The sequence below is a fragment of the Coenobita brevimanus genome, chromosome 66 (genome assembly GCF_032717465.1).
Source record: "Coenobita brevimanus isolate Jiangsu-jjx chromosome 66, ASM3271746v2, whole genome shotgun sequence".
NCBI lineage: Eukaryota > Metazoa > Arthropoda > Malacostraca > Decapoda > Coenobitidae > Coenobita > Coenobita brevimanus.
In genome coordinates, this window is record NC_137019.1 from 4,715,001 (window position 1) to 4,735,205 (window position 20,205).

Below are 20,205 nucleotides of genomic sequence, written 5' to 3' on the forward strand. Positions count from 1 at the left end.
TATATATATATATATATATATATATATATATATACATGCAGTGTATAAAAAATACAGTACACCCCCGATATAGTGAACTAATTGATACCAGACCCATGACCTTAAAGGTGATAGTTCAGTAAAGCCGAACACCATGCTGTTTAGTTATTTTCCAGGCATCATGGCTTTTACCGAATAATGATTGTTGGATGTAGAGCGTAGTTTGGCCGTACAGGTGTACAGAATCAGGGGCACACCCAGGAATTCTCTAAGGGGGGGACCAGTAGTGAGGTGAGGTCAGGTAATCCGATAATTACGGCGAGGTCACATGCAGGTTTAGAGTCAGGGAGCTGCAGGCTCATGTGTTACTCTTTGTTTGTACTTACCAATTTTTCATGTTTTGGTGTTATCGAAATAAATATACTATAAATTTTTAAAGGACTCAGAGAGCTAAGGGGGAGGGGGCCTGGGCCTGGTGGCCCCGCCCCTGGGTGTGCCCCTGTACAGAATAACATACAGCTAGGTCTAAATGGCTCTTTTTCTCAATAAATGCTCTGTATTTATGGCTCCTCACAATGCTGGTTTCCCAGAGACTGATGTGGCATTCTGTGAGATGTGGAGGAGAGAGAGAGAGAGAGAGAGAGAGAGAGAGAGAGTGTGTGTGTGTGTGTGTGTGTGTGTGTGTGTGTGTGTGTGTGTGTGTGTGTAATTCACCGGGTCTGTCAGGATCACTTGATGGTCGTGATCGTCAGCTTTTACCCTCTCGGAAGGGAGCTGAGAGCTCATATAGTCCGATCTAAGGGCAAGGCTGTGACCTTCGCACATGCACACACCCATCCCCTTGCTGAAGGAGGACAGTAACCACCCACTTCGTCAGTGAAACTTCTCGCAACCTGAGCGAGGCGCGAACTCCTGTCTACCAGATGGCAAGCGAGAACGTTACCATTGATCCAGCGAGCGGTGTGTGTGTGTGTGTGTGTGTGTGTGTGTGTGTGTGTGTGTGTGTGTGTGTGTATATGTGTGTGTGTGTGTGTGTGTGTGTGTGTGTGTGTGTGTGTGTGTATGGACACCATGCTGGTCGGTGTTTCCTACATGTCCATTCTTTTCCATCTATCTATTTCCAGACGCCTTAATCCCATAAGGGGTGGCCACAAACAAGTCGCCTCCATGTTGCTCCGTCCCCCGCCACTTCTCTGCCCTACTCCCAGCTCACACCTCCCTCTCTCACATACCTCTCCACTCCATCGCTCCACCTCATCCTAGGCTTCCCCCTCCCTCTCCCCCCCTTCACCTCATTCACATACACTCTCCTCGTCAGCTTCTCACATTCCATCCTCTCCACATGGCCAAACCACCTTAATGTGTTTCTCCTAACGCTTCCTGTTACATCCACATCCACACCATAATGCTCCTTCATTTCCTCATTTGTCAGTCTGTCTCTCTATGTGACTCCATATGCTTCTCTCAAATAACTGATTTCCACTGCTCTCACTCTTGACTTGTGTCCTTCCAACAAGGTCCAAGCTTCGCTTCCACGCGTTAGAGTTGGTATCACACTACTATCATGTAACTTTTTCACTTCCATGCCCACTTCCCTGTTTCTTGTCACTGCTTTCAAGGAACCAGCAACCTTTCTTTCTGGTTGTACCCTTTCAAGCACTTCACCCTCTAAACCTCCATCCTTACTCATCACACTACCTGATGCACTCACATTTTCCATTTCCTCCTCATCCAACCTCACTTTACATTCACTGACTTCACTTCTCTCGAAGACCATAACTTTACTCTTCCCTACATTCACCTTTAGATTCTATTTCTTACACACACTCCCAAACTCATTCACCAAGCCTTGCAGCTCCCCTTTGTCTTCACCTAATAACACAGTATCCTGTGCAAACAACAGTAGAGGGAGTTTCCAAATATTCCCCTCTCTCATTAGGGCCACTCCAGCATCCACTGCCTTATCTTGTATCTCATTTCTAACCCTGCCCATATACAGATTGAACAACCATGGTGACATGAGACATCCCTGTTTCAGTCCAACCTTCATATAGAAAAATTCACTCATTTCACTATCCACATGCACTGCAGCCTTAGCACCCTCATACATACTCTTCACGGCATTCAACAAATTCCCGTCTGCTCCATATATTCTTAATTCTTTCCACAATCCTTGACTGTCCACCTTGTCATATGCTTTCTCCAGATCCGCAAAGGCTGCATACAACTTCTTTCCTTTCTCTAGAAACTTTTCCACTAAAGATGTAAGAATGAATATCTGATCTACACAGCCTCTTCCGTTCCTACAACATCCCTGTTCATCTCCATCTAATTCCTGTGTTATTTCTCAAACTCTGTCAATAAGTATCCTACCATATACTTTTCCTGTTACACTAAGATGACAAATGCCCCTATGATTACCACATACTTCTTCTTCCGTTTTTTACTTTGTACAGGGGAATAATTATATCGGACTTCTAGTCCTCCGGGACTCTACCTTCCTCCTAGGCCAATCTGCCATCTTCCACAACCATTCTACTACTATCTCTCCCTCATGCTTACCTGACACTCCATCAGTTCCTGGAGCTTTCCCCATTTTAACTTTCTTCATTGCTTCCACAACTTCCATCCTAAAGATTTCTTCCTCTCTTCTCACATCCCTCCATTTCCCAGCCATTCCCCAGCCACTAACACACGCATTACTTTCATTCTCTGTGTTCAACAATTCCCTAAAGTGTTTTCTCCATCTGCTCACCTTTTCTTCCTTCTCCACTAGTAATCTACCATTTTTATCTTTCACTCCTCGACTAACCTCTTTGCCACCCTGTCCAACTCTCTTTACCTCTTTACAGAACATTTTCTTACATTCCTTCTCGTTTATACCCAAATTCCTTCCAAATTCCTCATCCACTCTCTTCTTACTCTGTCATAGTAATCTTTTCACGTCTTTTTTCCTCTCAACGTATAACTCTCTCCTCCATCTCTGAACTTCTTCCATGCCCTTGTTTCTCATTCACTCACTATATGCTTTCTAGTTTTGTACCACAGCCAGTCTCACCTCTTCATTCCACCATGCTGTTCCCAGCACCCCATTTTGTCTTCTCTTCGCCTCACACACTGCCTCACATGGTGCAGAGATTTCTTCTGTGAATATCTTGCACACACCTTCCACGTCCCCCATCTGCCTTAATCCATATTTACCCAATCGCTCCTCCACTTCCCTCTTATATTTTGCCCTTTTTCCATCTATTTGTAATCTTTCCACCCCTTGAATGAACTATTTCCTCCTGTCCTTCCCTTCTTCTATTTCTCCACCACCAAGTGGTGGTCAGAAAGTCCACTCCCCCAACCTCTATATACTCTTGCATTCATTACACACCTTCTCATCCTGTCATCCACACACACATAATCAGTCATTGGCTTCCGTTTGTACAGTTCATCACCCACCCTTATCACTCGCCACATATACCTATGGATAATTCTGTGCCTGAAGAGGGTCTTGGCTGTAACCAACTGCCTTCTGGCACAAATGTCCACTAAAGCACTCCCATTCTCATCCATCTCTGCAGGCACACTCCACTCACCAACTACTCCATCCACCTTCACATTCCCCACTTTTCCATTCATATCTCCACTCGAAAACACTCTAATTCATTTCAGATTCGCTTCCACATTTGTCCAGAACTCTTCTTTCACTCTGCTTGCACAATCTTGCATTGGCATATAATGCACACAGTCGCCCACATTTGTAGTCCAACTTTCAATCTTACCCACACAGTCCTTGAGCCAACTGATCCATACTGTCTTATATTCTCCTTCCATGTCTTACTCACAACAATACACACTTGTTCTTTTGCCATCTCATTCTTATCTACTCCCTTGCATATACCCCATCCATACTACCATTCTTTCACCCTCTCACCAATCCATTTAATTTCAGTTAATCCACATACATCCACTTTTGCACCCTCAAGCACCTGGACAATCTCTCTTTCTTTCACCTCATCACTTGCACCACTTACATTCCAAGTAGCTATCTGTAAAATGTCCTTTGTTCGGTCCTTAGTGATCACCTTTTGGTCAGTCCTGGTCCAAGGCTTCTTGTTCGTATTTTTAGTTAGTTGTTTTCCGGGGAGGGGCACTGTCCCTCTGCCATGCCACTTGTTGCCACGTAGGGAACATGTTTTGGTTGGTTATAAGGTTACCACCCAGCATTGTAAATGTTTTCCTGCTTTTCAGGAAATCATTTGGCTTGCCACTCAGTATAGAGCTACCCTCAAAACAGAGTACCACTACACTAAGTGGGTGGATGATGGGTGCCCCCCACCTAGCACGTGTCAGTTCTTTTCTGGAACAAAATTCATTAAACAAACATAATGTTCAGCCAGCTCAAGGTGGTTGTTAAAACCAAAATCCATTAAAAGAGGGTTGGGTATGTCGAGGTTACTGTATATATAAATATGAGAGAGAGAGAGTGGATAGAATAAACAAAGTGATATAGCACATCTCCATTGTACATCTACCTTAGTGCTGAAAGGATCACCAAGCTTCTTCCCATCCTTCATGCATGCAGAACAGGTACCACCCTCATAAAAGGATTGGTATGGTGTGCTGTAAAAACCTTAATAAATTGTCAAAATTTGTATTGAATTTCCATAGATCTTTGATGATGGACTAGTTTTTGCTGTAGTTTGCAGAATTTTGTAATAAGTTATATTGCAGTATGTATATTAAAACAGTAAACTAACAGTGTAAAACAGCATAAGTACAATAACAATAAGAACACCTACATGAAGGACCAAAAGATTGAATGAAAAAATACCATTGCTATAAATTTGAGGGAAAAACATTCAAGAGAGCATAGCTAAGGCATGGTAAGGTAATCTTTATGCTGTAATAACAGTAAGGCAGTATTGTGATGAGGCAGATGGATTTGGAACAGGAAGTAAAAGGGACCAGAACAGCAAAGTGGAGGTAACAGAACTGACCCTTATGGCACTTACTAGGGAAACCAGAGATGGAAGAAGAAAGTGAAAGCCGTCTGAACAAATCTGGCAGTCAGTGAGATGAAAGAAGGAGTATCAGACATTTCTCATATTCTTTAGGTGTCTGCATAAGCCTTGTCGTCTTTATTATGATTGTAGCACTTTTTGTATGAAGAGAAGGGAGTTCATGGCTTAGAACCTGCAAAAGGTGGTCTTTCCATATTAGACTGAATAACAAAGAAAGCCAAATTCAAGATTAGTTTATTTCAACATGCATTTTTGCAGCCATATTACATGTAAGACTAGAGATTATAGACAGTGGGAAAGACAGGCTGAAGATGATGATTCTAGGAAACCAGTTTCTTACATGAAAGATAGAGTACTGTTCTGATTGACTAGTGTATTAGAGAGCTAGACAGAATAAGGACTAAGAATGTTTAGCTGAATGAGTGCTGTGTGTCCACCATAATCAGAAAGGAATACAAGGAGAGAGTTCAGAAAAACAGTGAGCATAATACAGTACTATCAGTAGGAGAGGAGAGACAGATCTGGGAATTTGACTAGAAGTCAAAGAGAGAGTTCATAGCACTTGAAATGGATGAAGTTGTCCCTCAGCTCTGGATGGAACAGTAGTGGATTGGATGGTGGATGGATGGATGGATTTTTAGAAGGTCAAAGAAAAGACTTGACATGATTCTGGACAGAAACCTAAATTGTATGATATTCATGGATCACATTTGCACTAGGATATTTCAGAAGTCACCTCCTTGTGGGGAGCATCAGAGCAAGCCTGGTTATACCATGGAATATTTTTTTTCATTAGTTGAAAGATACAAGAAGGGAATATTTGCTTCCATGCCTGAGAGAATAACCTCTGTAATGCATGAAGCATAATCCATGCTCTCAGCTATGAAAGCAAAAAGTCATCGAAAGGAAAGTCAACGAGGGTCTCATTCTGCAGCACCAAAATGCCGTAGTTGCCACAGGCCGTATTTGAGAGACAAGGCAGTTACAAAGGTACTGAAAGAATGTGACTGGAAGAGCCCAAGGGGGAGACAAGACAGACTGAGTATTCAAAAGGATTAGTTGCAGGAAAAAAGAATGATTAAGTTGGAACTAAGGCAATCAGAGATTCAGGTAGGATACTGTACAGGCTGCTGTTCTTAATGAAGGGTAAAATTGATGTAAGCTTCTTCACTTGGTGTATTACCAAAAGTGATGGTGAAGATTGAGATCTTCTTAATACCAAGATATTAGAAAAAGAGGTGATGCTAGATTGTGTTTCATTTGAGAAGTAAGGTAGTTGCACCTCCAAGCTCATTACTTTGCCTGGATGGAGTCCAGCGAGGTATTGTTTTTCGTCGTGTATTTTAGGTTCTTTATTTGTTTGTTAGCAACATTATGGAAAAATGGCTGAATGAAATTTAATGAAACTCAGGATATGTGGGCACTAGTCCCAAAAGAAAGTTATTAAACTTTGGAGGCAATCAAGTAGAGATGTGCCGATACCAAGATGTTGGCTGATACTGATACCGATACCCACTTTTCAGCCAATACCAATACAGTACTTTGATACTAACAAATGGCCGATACCAATACCGATACTTTTTTATTTTTATTTTATTTTATTTTATTTTGACTTATTTGATGTTGGTAACGTGAGTGTTTTAATGCAGGAGCAATATAGTAATCGATATGTACTATAATATTAATATATGATAATGTTACATCATACATGTAATTATAATGTAATATACAGTAAAATAATATCATAACCATCTGCTTATCAGTGTCATGAAACATGAGTGTCTTGAATCACATAATAAACCAGAAAAGTGTCGGAGTATCGGCCATATTCTTACCTTGTCGATACCGATACTTAAAAAAAAAAAAAAAAAAAAAAAAATCCAATGCTGCTGATACCAATACCGATACCGATACTATCGGCACGTCCTTACAATCGAGTGACCCTAAAAGGTCAAAATCAAGGTCACATATTCTCAGAGGACTATAACTTGAACCTGGTTGAAGATATATTTACCAGTATCATCTGGTTAGTACTTGGATGGGTGACCGCCTGGGAACACCAGATGCTGTTGGCATCCCTACGTCAAGTGGGGTTGGTGGAGGATTAGTGCCCCTCCCTGTAAAACAATTACTGTAACTCTAAGCCCTTGGCCACCCCGTCTGGGATACATGGTGTCTGGCAATGAATGAATGAATGAATCATCTTAAAGGGACTCCTATATGGGCTTTCATTTGGCACCAAGACCTTTGATCTTGAGTGGCCTTGAATATTCAGGGGGCTAGAACTCAAAACTGGTTGCAGTTACATATTTACTATCATCAACATATAGGAAGTCCCATATGGGTTTTTAAATTGTTGCCATGAGCTTTGACCTTAAGTGATCTTGAAAAGTCATACTCAGGGTCACAGATATTCAGGGGGCTATAACTTGAAACTGGTTGAAGATAGAGATATTTACTATTATCAAGATACAGGAAGTCTCATATGGGCTTTCAGTTGGCACCATGACGTTTGACCTTGAGTGACCTTGAAAGGTCAAACACAAGAGCACATTTTCAGAGGGCTGTAACTTGAAAACGGTTGAAAATAAAGTAATTGCCTTTGGGCAAGGTTTGTTGTTCCGGGCACCACTTGTTTGGATGTGAACTCAGTGGACTGCAGGAAATCAGCTATTCAGCCAGTTGCTCCCAGAGAACTTTTGTCAAGGTTATGTTGAAGGATTGTCTGTGGTATGATAGTGTGGTGCAAGAAATACGTAATTGTGTTGTGGCGTAGGGGTGGGGCTGAGGGGTTTTATTTCAGCTTGGGCACAGTGAGCTGTTCAAGAGTTGTGTCATGTGGTGTTATAGCAGCAGAATTAGGATATAAGTACAGTGACCCCCTCCATATATGCTGGCCCTCTGTGTGGATTCCAAGAATGTGGACAAAAAAAGCATTGCCAAGAATGTTGAGTCATGGAAAAAGCATGCAAATTGTGTGCCATGCTATACATTGACCTTCTCTGATTGAAACTTGCCATATGATTCGTTTCCCCCCACCTTTTTTTTCCTTTAAATCATTTTAATGTTTGTTTTATGTTTGCTTTGCCTCTATACAGTAAACTATTCCCTTAGGAAGCATGTTTGTAGTCTAACTAGGGTCATAGAGAGTTTTTAGTAAGCAAATTGAGGTCTGTCATGGTGTGGTTTTTCCCCATTTTTGTAGTCCTTTAAACTTCTTCAATGTCACTGTCTTGTTTTGGTTTTACCTCTGTAGTAGGCTATGCCTTTAAGAAGCATAATTGCTCTGTAGTTTGAGTCATAGAGAACAGTGCTGTAGACAAGTTGGGTTGGTTAACACATTAAATTTTTATGGTGAGTTATAGATCTTCAAGTGCACGAAACCTTTGGTTAATATTTTTCCCATGCATACCAAGGGGTCAATGTAATCAGCACAGATATATTTAGTCAAAACTTGGCAGGATAGCCGTAGCCAGAATGTAGAGAATTCGGGAAATTCAACTTTGGGTGCGTGAGATGAAGTTAGGTTGTGCATGTACAGGCAACAGCCGCCATTGACCATGAAAAGAATGTACTGTAGTTGTAGAGAAAGTAGGAGGATACAGAAAAGAGGCTGCTATTAGTGCTTGTAGTCAGCTGAGTTTCATTGAGGAGTAGAGGAAAAGAGATGTGTTCAGGAAAGAGGAGGAAAGACAGAAATTGATAGAGTGTCAGACAATGATCCTTAACATTTTTTTGGTTGTCACCAAGTGAGGGGTTGATGGTGGGAGTATTTTTAGGCCTCCCTTTCCCCCTATGGACTGTGAGGCTTGGTGTTTTACTGCCATATTTTAAATAGTGAGTAGATAGTGTAATGATCATTTAGTTTGATGAAGATAGAGAAATTTATTAAGGAGAGTACAGTATGCTAAATTATTCTTGTTCAAGCGCAGAAAAAGGCCATCATAGAAAGAAGATCAGGTGTTAGCCAGATGAGGCACCGGCTCTCCCTATGACCAGATATCCATCTGCCAAGGGAGTACCGGTATTACTCTGTTTGATGGATGCTACAACCTCCTCCTTGCATTCGTTGTGTTCTTTCCTTTAACTCTCTCACTTAGCTTTTTCATCTGCTGTCATTGCACTTGCAGTGTCACAAGTGCCATTTCCAGCAAGGAGAGGGAGAGAGTGTAAGCCTATTTGACATTGTTAACATGATCAGGTAGTAGTTGAAATGATAACAAGAGGTCCTCATGCTCACTTAATACATACCTTTTTATTTTTTTTTTCCCATAGTGTTCTTTTTGTTTATCCATTGTTCTCTTACTCTCTTATCAAACTTATTTTGTTGCTGCAGTTTTAGTATTACAGCATACTGTGTATTCTTCTCTTTAATCTTCCTTTAGCCCTCTCTATTGTTAAAGTTTTACCACTTAAGAATACTTTATCTTCATGAGGGAGTGGGTGGCAGTGAGCAAAGGGGAGAGGGAGATTTAGCGTTCTTTAATTACTAGTATGTTTTTTTTATTAGGTGTAATTTATGAGAGAGATAGAGAGACAGACAGACACAGAATCTCCACACTGGTGTGTGGAGCCTCTGTTGCAGAGACTCCAAGCCCCAGATCTGAGGTCATTGGGTATGCAGATGAAATGGAATCTGTGCAATGCTCATTCCCCCTAACACCTAGACAACATTAATTCCTCTCTGTTGTATGGATCACCAAGTCACACAGATTTATGGGGCTATGGGTCTGTTTTGTTTAGGTTAGGTTAATTAAGGTAAAATTAGGCTTGAGTAGTCTGGGTTACATATGTTGTTAGGTCTATTTAAGTTATTTTAAGTTAGGGGTAGGTTGGATTAAGTTTTAGTATATTAGATTTGGTTTGGTTTAGCTAGGTTAGATTAGAAGTTAGATTAGTTTAATGTGCTTTAGGTTAGGTTGTTAGGGGATCGTCTCTAAAAATCTTTCTTCCTTTCTCTGTTTCCGTTATTTCTTACTCCTCTACTTACTTTCTGAATTATGCATGTAGCAACCCTTTAGTGAGTACTTTTCTTTCTCTTTTTGTACCTTAGTATATCCTGATCGAGGAATGCCAGTGACCAGTCAGGGGGCAGGTGGAGCTGTTCCTCGACCGATCAGAGTGGCCTCACGATCCTCCAGACTCTCAGACAAAATCAAAATGGAACCTCCAGGTATGCTTGCTGTATTTTTTGCAGATATATAGTATTTTCCTTCTGTGGTTAGATTGGGGGTTGGCATAGCAACACTGTGAAGTGAGGCGACCTCGGCATGGCAAGATCAGTAGCAGTGGTTATGCTTACTATTGGTCTGGTTGTGACAATCGTGCCCAGCTTAGAGGTGTTGCTGTAGCTATTGCTGCTCGTTTTGTTGTGTTGACAGTGTTACTTCGATTGATGAGCGTTTAATGCTGGTGAGGTTGAAGCATTCCTTGGGCATCATCTCATTTTTTGCTGTGTATGCTTCACGAAGCTGAGATGAGTGATCTTAACCCCTCAGTGACCATGGGTCCAGAATTTTACGTGCATCCCTGGCTGACCCCAGGGCCATTTTCTGAAGTTTCGAAAAATGCTTTTTTTCCTTGCCTTATTGAAGAGGAAGTTCCGATGCACCTGGCAGTGCAAATTTCAGCTTCCTAGACCCATCCTGTGGCATGCAATCAAACGCAGAAGTTGCATAAATTTAGGCAGCTGATATTAGTCACAAGTAGGCATTGCAGTGACGTAACATGGTAGTTTTTTTTTTTTTTTTTTTTTTTTTTTTTTTTTTTTTTAATAACCAAAAAACCATTCTCAGTGGTGCTGAAAAGGTGTGAAGTAACTATATATGTGTATTTTGAAGTTTTTCAGTACATATTATGCGAGGTTTGAATGTAAAAAATTATATTACGAATTTATTTTGCATTTTTCGGTGTTTATTGTGTTTATGGTAGTATCAACTTATTTTGTAGTCTGGGTGATGAAGTTTGTTGGAAAAAGGGAGGCGAGAGTGTCAGCTTGTAGACCTAAATGAAATAAATGTCATCCCCTGAGTGTACAGGTTGGACAATGAGGGTTGAAGTGCAAGACAACCTGCCATTCACACCTTGCACGAGCTGATTAGCAGAAAGGAAAGGAAGGGCTTTTCACCCATGAAAGCATCACGTAAACACAGAAAACTTTCCTGTTATCTTGTAAAAGGCAAATAACATGTAAAATGATTCAAAACAGTGCAACAAACTTGAGCAAATAGGTAAAGATACCAAACAACAATAAATTTTTCTTTTATTTTTGTCTTTTTTTGTTTATACGTGTGTTTATTTATAGTCATAAACAGGGTGGTTGTGTGTGTTAGGCAAGGGAGGAGAAAGATTATATTTTCTGTCTGGGTTGAGATAATGGGTGTAACTACGTGTGTTTAGGCATGGCCACAAATGAAAAAAATCGTACATCCACTCTTCATGGCAGCAGGTGAACTGACAAATGAGGTGTGAGAACATGAAGTGAAGGTTAGTCTCATGTCCCAGATGTTCATTCACTTCCCGAAAGTTTTCACAGTTTTCTACAAGTCGCACTGCATCAAATGATCTAAACCAGTACAACAAACCTGAGCAACTAGGTAAAGATACCAAGACAAAAATGTATGTTTCTCTTATTGTCATGTCTTTAAGTGGCTGAATGGAGTCATTAGCATATAACTCTTACTTAAAATCAAAAACATATGAATCACTCTCCCAATTTAAAATTGCTATAAATCATGCAAAAGCTGTATTAAATCTATCTAAATCAAACTTTCTTCAAAAGCAAGCATCAAAACTACTTAACAACCCTAATGACAATAGAATATTCTGGTCAACTCTTAATTCTTTCAATAATAACTTTAACAAGTCATCCTCCATTCCCCCCACTAAAATCTTCAGATGCCATCATTACAAATGACCCACGTGGGAAAGCAGATATCTTTGCTAGTACCTTTGCCAGAAACTCTACCATAGACGATACCAGCCAGAATGTCTCAGTACTGGAACTTGATTCTCCCTAAATTGCCCCACTTAAAATACAGACAAGATACGTAAAATCCATCCTAGACAATTTAACTACCAACAAAGCTCCAGGCCCAGATGGAATCCCGCCAATTGTTTTGAAAAAGTGTTCCCCTGAACTTGCCTCTGTCCTAGCTAAATTATTCAGACTATGCATACGTACTTTTTTATTCCCAAATTCATGGAAGGAAGCCAATATCCACCCAGTTCCGAAGAAAGGAAGTTCGTCTGACCCCTCCAATTACAGACCAATAGATGTCCTATCTTCTCTTGGTAAGGTATTTGAAACTTTAATTAATAAGCACATTGTTAAACATCTTGAATCCAACAACTTAATTAGTGATAGACAATATGGTTTTTGCCACGAAAATCCACCATTGACATACTCAGTGTCTTAACTCATACCATTCATCAATCAATTGATCTTTTTGGCGAAACTCATGCAGTAGCTCTTGATATCTCTAAAGCTTTCGACAGAGTATGGCACCGTTCCCTGCTGTCCAAACTCCCTTGCTATAGACTAACGTCTTTTGTTCTTTTGATTTCTTCATATCTTAGTGACAGGAAAATAAGAGTAATTGTAGATGATGTATATTCCAATTTCCACTCAATAAACGCCGGCGTGCCACAGGGATCAGTTCTGGCGCCAACCCTATTTCTGGTTCATATTAATGATCTCTTATCTGTCACCCACAATCCCATTCACTCATATGCAAATGACTCAACACTACATAGTTCATTCACACTCAGACATCCATTTACAAAGTCTAATATCTCCACCTCTCAACTCAGTACAGCCATCTCCATAAATCAAGATCTATCTACAATCAGTGAATGGGGACAAAACAACCTTGTGTTTTTTAATGCTAGTAAAACTAAATGTATACAGTTTACTAATAGACAGATATTGCCAGATTCGTACATTACCTTCGGTGCTACTAATATTCCCATCTCCAAAAGTATTGAAATTCTTGGCATCTCACTTAATAGTGCCCTCAGCTGGACCTCTCATGTCAGATCACTTGCTAAAACCGCCTCAAAGAAACTTGGATTATTGTTCAGAGTCCGTAACTTCTTCGCCGATGAGCAGTTAGCTATAATTTATAAGAGTCATGTGCGCTGGCCACCCCTTGCGGGAGTGTGGCATCTGGCAATAGATAGATAGATAGAATAGATGTGCGCTCTGAGCTTGAATATTGCTCACCCTTGTGGAATGGTTGTGGAGAGGTTGCATTAAGACAACTAGACAAAATTCAGAACAAAGCTGTTAGAATCATTAACAACCCTGCCATTACATATAAACTACCTCCTCTGCAAGTAAGAAGGAATGTTGCCTCCCTTGCATTATTTTACAGATATTTTTTTTGGCAAATACTCAGATGAAGTTGCGTCCATGGTGCCACCTCTCCATGCCTTCCCTCGTGCTACACGGGCATCTGGTAGTGCTCATGACTGGAATGTCACTCAGCCATATTGCAGAACTTCTGCCTATCAGAATTCTTTCATTCCCCGAACTGCATCTCTCTGGAACTCGCTTCCCCAGAGTTGTTTCCCTCCAAATTTCAACCCACAACTGTTCAAGTCTAACTGTGACAGATGTTTTATGAACAGAGGACACCAGTCATCTGGTGTATGGATTATTTTTTTTTACTCATTTGTTTTTCCTTTCTCCGTTCTGTTATTTATAAAAAAAAATATACATATATACCGGTATGCTTCTGAAAGCTGGTCTGAGGCAGGTGAGGGGGGAGAGATGACAGTATTTGTGTGTGATATCATGTGCTGGATGTTGTTTTGATGTTCATTGGTGTGTGTGGATGTGCTGCCATATAGTGTAGTGGATGGTGTGGGTTTGTGGAGGCTGCAGCAAGAATTTGGGTGCCGTACATGTCTAAATGATCCTTCGAATTTGAGGACTTTGGTTTCTTGGTGTAGCTGGTCTGTGATACATGGAACTAGTAGCAGCAGTGGAAGCAAGGAAGGAGAGTGGTTTGAGATGAATGAGAATTGGCTCAGTTTGCTGGTAGAGGGAATGTACAGAGAGTGTGTGAAGAGATGCTGACAAAAGAAAATGTTATAAGCTTTGAAGAAAAATTAATGTGAATTTCTTGAGAGATGGAAGAGAGAGTTATATGTGGAGGGAATGTAAGAAAATGTTGTGGAAAGAGGAAAAGAGAGTTAGACAGGGCGATAACAAAGTAAGCCGGGGAGTGAAAGATAAAAATGATACATTGCTAGTGGAGAAGGGAGAAAAAGTGAGCAGATGGAGAGAACACTTTAAGGAAATATTAAACATAGAGAGTGAAAGTAATGCAAGTATAAGTGGGTGGGGAATGGCTGGGAGAAGGAGGGAGGTGAGAAGAAAGGAAGAAATCAGTTGGATGGAAGTAGTGGAAGTAATGAAGAAAGTCAAGATGGGGAAAATCCCAGGAATTGATGGAGTGAGAGGTGAAGTGCTGAAGCATGGGTGAAAAATAGTAGTAGAATGGATATGGAAGATGTGCATATTGGCTTGGGAGGAAGGTAGAATTTCAGAGGATTGGAAGTCGGATATAATTATTCCCCTGTACAAAGGAAAAGAGGAAAAAGAAGTTTGTGGTAATCATAGGGGCATTTGTTTCCTTAGTGTAATAGGAAAAGTATATGGCAGGTTACATACTGACAGGGAAATAACAGAGGAAATAGTTGGAGAAGAACAAGGAGGATTCAGGAGGGGAAGAGATTATGTAGATCAGTTATCATTATTCATTCTTAGGTCTTTGGTGGAAGAGTTTGTAGAGAACGTAAAGAAGTTGTTTGTGGCCTTCATGAATTTGAAGAAAGCATGTGACAGAGTGGATAGTCAAGGAATGTGGAAAGTATTAAGGATATATTGAGGAAATGGGAAGTTGTTGAATGCTGTGAAGAGTATGTATGAGGGGGCTAAGGCTGTGGTGCATGTGGATATTGAAATGAGTGAATTTTCCTATTTGAGTGTTGGATTGAAACAGGGATGTGTCATGTCCTATGTTCCCATGCTTGTTCAGTCTCTGTGTGGATAGTGTCATAAAAGAGGTACGTGGTAGGGCAGTGGATGTTGGAGTGACCCAATAGAGAAAGGGCAGTGTTTGGAAACTCCTTGTACTGTTGTTTGCAGGTGATACTGTATTGTTAAGACGAAGGGGAACTGCAAGGCTTGGTGAAAGAATTTGGGAGAGTGTGTGAGAAATGGAATCTACAGGTGAATGTAGGGAAGAGGGAAGTTTTGGTCTTCAAGGGAAATGAAGCCACTAAATGCACAGTGAGGTTGGATGAGGAGGGAATGGAAAATATGAGTGCATTTAAGCACTTGGGTAGTGTGATGAGTAAGGATGGAAGTTTAGAGGGTGAAGTGCTTGAAAGGGTACAACAGGGAAGGAAGGTTGCTGGATCTTTGAAAGCAGTGATAAGGAACAGGGAAGTGAGCATGGATGTAAAAATATCACTACATGACAGTATTGTGATACCAATCCTAACATATGGAAATGAAGCATGGACCTTTTTGGAAGGACACAAGAGTGAGAGCAGTCAAAATGAGTTGTTTGAGAGGAGCATGTGGAGTTACATGGAGAGACGGACTGATAAATGAGGAAGTGAAGGAACGTTGTGGTGTGGGTGTGGATGTGATAGAAAATGGTAGGAGAAGTACATTGAGGTGGTTTGGCCATGTGGAGTAGATGGAGATCAAGAGACTGACAAAGAGAGTGTATGCAAATGAGGTGGAAAGGGGGAGAGGGAGGGGAAGCCAAGAATGAGATGGAAGGATGGAGTGGAAAGGTATATGAGAGAGGGGGGTGTGAGCTGGGAGCAGGGCAGTGAAATGGCATGACAGGGTGACATGGAGGCAATTTGTTTGTGGCCACCCCTTACGGGATTGAGGTGTCTGGCAATAGATAGATCAATAGAATTTCTCAGGAAATGTAAAACTTTTGGAAACAGATGCAAAATGTAAAACAGAATATGAGAATATTTATGGTAAAGTGACATGTTAACAAGTAAAAGAGAAATAAGGGAGAGATGGATATGGTAGTACACTAGTAAGGAATGTTGCACCAGAGAATATACTCATGGCAGAAGAGGAAAAGGTTAAAGAATAAGGAAGCTCAATGTGCTAATGTAATGCAGTGAAGCCACATCTGCTTATGCATTTCACAAAGTAATGCATTACCTGATAATATCCCCTCATTTACTGGCCTCTTAAGGGTTTAGCACCTGAGGAGCTAAGTAGGAATTCCTTACTGGATCTCATTTAAGCTTCCTTTCTACCTAATTACTCTGGAAGAGAAGAAAATCTCCTTGATAAGAGGAAATTTTGACCAAGCACTCATGAACTCTTTGATCTGTTCCTCCGTTCACCCATCGAAGCTGTCAAGTAGTAGTGACACACTTGATGCACAGGACAGTAATGATTTTATTTTTCATCCGTGATAGGCATACTGATTTTAAAATAATGTGACTCCTTCTGGAAGAAATAAGATAAATGTAATTCCCCCCATCAGAACTCTCTTTCTTATAGTTATCTCCATTGAACAAAAGAGAAAAAGGATAGGGATGTTGATGATCAATAGAATTGACTTCCAGTTGATTTATGGTACTGCAGTTTTCATAAACTTTAATTAGAATACTTGAGTATAGTATGTGAATAAAAAGATATCAGTTTGAATAATAGTTGGGAAACTGGTATAATTGTTGAATATTAATGTACGGTAACCTTTCATGTGGTAGGTGGGGGTGCTCACCATCCACTCTCTTGATGTAGTGCTGCTATGGGTGTCTTCCCTTTCCTGTCTTCCTTCCTTCCTCTTTTGTCTTTCTGTCCTTCATTCTTTCCTCTTCCTTCTGCCTATGGGTGACTTTACACACCCTCTTCTGTCTTTCTTTCCTTCATTCTTTCCTCTTCCTTCTGCCTATGGGTGACTACACTGAGTAACAAGCCAAATGGTTTCTTGTACACCAGGAAACCATTTACTGTGCTGGGTGGTAACCATATAACCAGATTATGGCACCTGGTGGGTTAATAGGTAATTAAGGCACTCCAGTCGGATTGAGCCTGTGAAGGTTCATATCCAAGGGCTGGTTGGGGTTTATTGCTCATGTAATGCCACTCAGGGATGAGTGAAGCTGGTCACTTACATCTTAAATGTCAGGACCAATTGCCTAGCCCCAGGCCCCTACGCTCCGCATGGGGCAAAATAGGATTGGATAATGGATGGATGGTAATCATGGCTAACTTTGATTATTTTGATCAGATATGGTTGGGTCACCTGTGTCACCAGCCAGCCAGGGTTCCCCTGCCCCATCTGGCTCTAGTAGCTTTGGAGGCCAGATGGTAAAACCTCCAGTGTCCCCACAGCACTATGGTGGTGGCACTATGTATACCACCCCTGCACCCCCTCCTGCTGCCAGTCCTGGAGGGCACACACTTTACTACCCAGGGGGCCAGCCTGCCATGATGGGTGGACAGCGGATACCATCCCCTTTACACCATGCATATTATATGCCACCCAGTGCTCCACCACCATACTCTCCTGATGGAGCACTTGGTTAGTATTCATATACCTCGTACTAGTACAGTTTTGTTGTGATAATATTAGTCGGCATTCCAATTCCTCTTTCTAGTACAGTACTATTATTTGTATGGTAATATTTTTGTATTGTTGACAAAGGCAAATTGATGAGTGTGTTGAAACAAGGTAACTCACAGTTAACTCTCAATGTACTGTGTTAGTGAAGGATGAGAGACTGCAAGTATTTAAAGAGTTTTAAGTACTTTGGTGCTTTGATAGAAAAGAAGGGTAAATGTATGAAAGTGAATTGTATAGTGGCTGAAGAAGATCTTCAGCTTTTTATTCTGCAGTAAGGGGGAGAGTGGCTTTTGTTAGGCACAGTTTTATATGTGTGTGTATATGTGTTTATACCATATATATATATATATATATATATATATATATATATATATATATATATACACAGTCACCTCTCACATAATGCACGATCAGAGAGAGTGGAAACAGTTATAGCACTTTTTTTTTTTTTTTTTTTTTTTTTAGTCCAAGAAAGGTCAAAACGCATTTTTGGCAATTATTACACGGGTGGAAAAATTGCCCATTTCTTGAAAAACGGTACTAAGCTACAATGATAGTGAAAACGCGTCCTGAAGCCAAAAATTATGGAATATTTAGTCGTAACGCGAGATAACTGGTCAAAACACGGTAAAAAAAAAAAAAAACAGAAAACATGGACAGATTTAGTCAAAATGCAAGTTGCAATTTCCCATGACGTATGCATGTGACGTGTCTGTGCAGGGTGTCGTCACGGTCTACTGAGCATTCCTGTGCCACTCAGTCAGCCCTCTCCCTGCTCTGTGTCCACGCATGCTGTGTGTTAACTTTGCTCTCTCTCTCTCTCTCTCTCTCTTTTTTTTTTTTTTTTTTTGCCACCTGACCCAGCGTAACCATGCCGCCCTACCATAACTCGTACTGCTCTTCATATTACTGTATACATTTAATGTAATTACTACCCTTGCTTCCTTCTGCCTTAGTCCCTTATAACCATATTATGGCTTGGTGCCAGGTCATCATTATTCCCTCCTTCCTTTCTTCCTTCAGCATGTGGCCAGGTTGGGTTATTGAGCCCAATTTGTGTAGGCTGTGAGCCTGGGCTTGAAACCACCCCAAGCCCCACTTCCAAGTCTGGCTCAAGCCCTGTTCTAGGATTTGGGCTGCGTAGTTTGAACCCTTCTTGTCTCGGGGGAACAAGATCAAAGGATAATGAAGCACTTCATATAGGCCCAGTTGGACTTTTACTGGACGTGCCCTTCAGTCAGTAGTGGTAACACTTGGAAGACTTTTAGAAAGACAACAGGACATTGTTTTATCACTTACATGTTAGACACATTTTGAGGTACTCTCTCCTGTCTGAATGTCACTTATACCAGTACTGAAGTCATCTCAGCTGTTACTTTCTGATGGACTGTTTGGATTTGTGAGAGATTGATTTTTGGAGGATCTTGCTGTGGCCAAGGTGAAGGCCTTCAGCTGTTTATTCTGCAGTGAGGGGGAGAGTGGCTTTTGTTAGGCACAGTTTTATATATATATATATATATATATATATATATATATATATATATATACAGTATATATATACACGGGTAGGTAGGTGGGGGCGCCCACCATCCACTCACTCAGTGTAGTGCTGCTCTCAGGTGTCTGCCCTGTTCTCTCCTCCATCCTTGTTTCCTTCCATCTTCTTCTGTCTATTTTTCCTTCATTCTTTTCTCTTCCTTCTGCCTATGGGTGACTTTACACTCCCTCTTCTGTCTTTCATTCCTTCATTCTTTCCTCTTCCTTCTGCCTGTGGGTGACTCTACACTGAGTGACAAGCCAAATGGTTTCCTGTACACCAGGAAACCATTTACTATGCTGGGTGGTAACCATATAACCAAATTTTGGCGCCTGGTGGTTTTGTGGGTAATTATTGTGCTCCAGTTGGATTGAACCGGTGAAGGTTTATATCCAAGGGATGATTGGGGTTTATTGCTCATGTAATGCCACTCAGGGATGAGTGAGGCTAGTCACTTTCATCTTAAATGTCAGGACCAGCTGCCTAGCCCCGGGCTACTACGCTTCTCATGGGGTAATGTAGGATTGGATGATGGATGGATGGATATACTGTATATATACTGTAGTCACCTCTCACATAATGCGCAATGCATGGATATACTGTATATATATATATATATATATATATATATATATATACTGTAGTCACCTCTCACATAATGCGCAATGCGCAATCAAAGAGTGCGGAAAGTCATAGCACAGGCCCCCCCCCCCCCCTTTTTTTTTTTCAAAACATATTTGGCAATTATTATGCAGGTGGAGAAATTGCCCATTTCTTGAAAAACCCTACTATGCTACAATGAGAGTGAAAACACAGCCTGAGGCCAAAAATTATGGAATATATATTGATAATGCAAGATAACTGGTCAAAACACAGTAAAAAACAGACAAAACATAGGCAGGTTTAGTCAAAGCGCGAGTTGCATTTTCGCGTGACATATGCATGTCACGTGTCTGTGCAGGGTGTCGTCACTGTCTGCTGAGCATTCCTGTGCCACTCTAGTCAACCCTTTCCCCGCTCTGCCTCCACATATGCCGTGTGTTAACTCTGCTTT

General features: G+C 41.0%; 1 protein-coding gene across 1 annotated transcript in view; it reads left to right on the plus strand.

The window, feature by feature from the left end:
- The window catches only part of LOC145405295 (transcription factor RelB homolog), a 103,900-nt gene that overhangs the window by 80,878 nt on the left and 2,817 nt on the right, over window positions 1-20,205 (plus strand). The window contains exons 11-12 of the mRNA XM_080276716.1: window positions 10,045-10,164; window positions 17,279-17,572. Coding sequence (XP_080132842.1) covers window positions 10,045-10,164; window positions 17,279-17,572 — 414 coding nt within the window. The remainder of the gene's footprint in view (window positions 1-10,044; window positions 10,165-17,278; window positions 17,573-20,205) is intronic.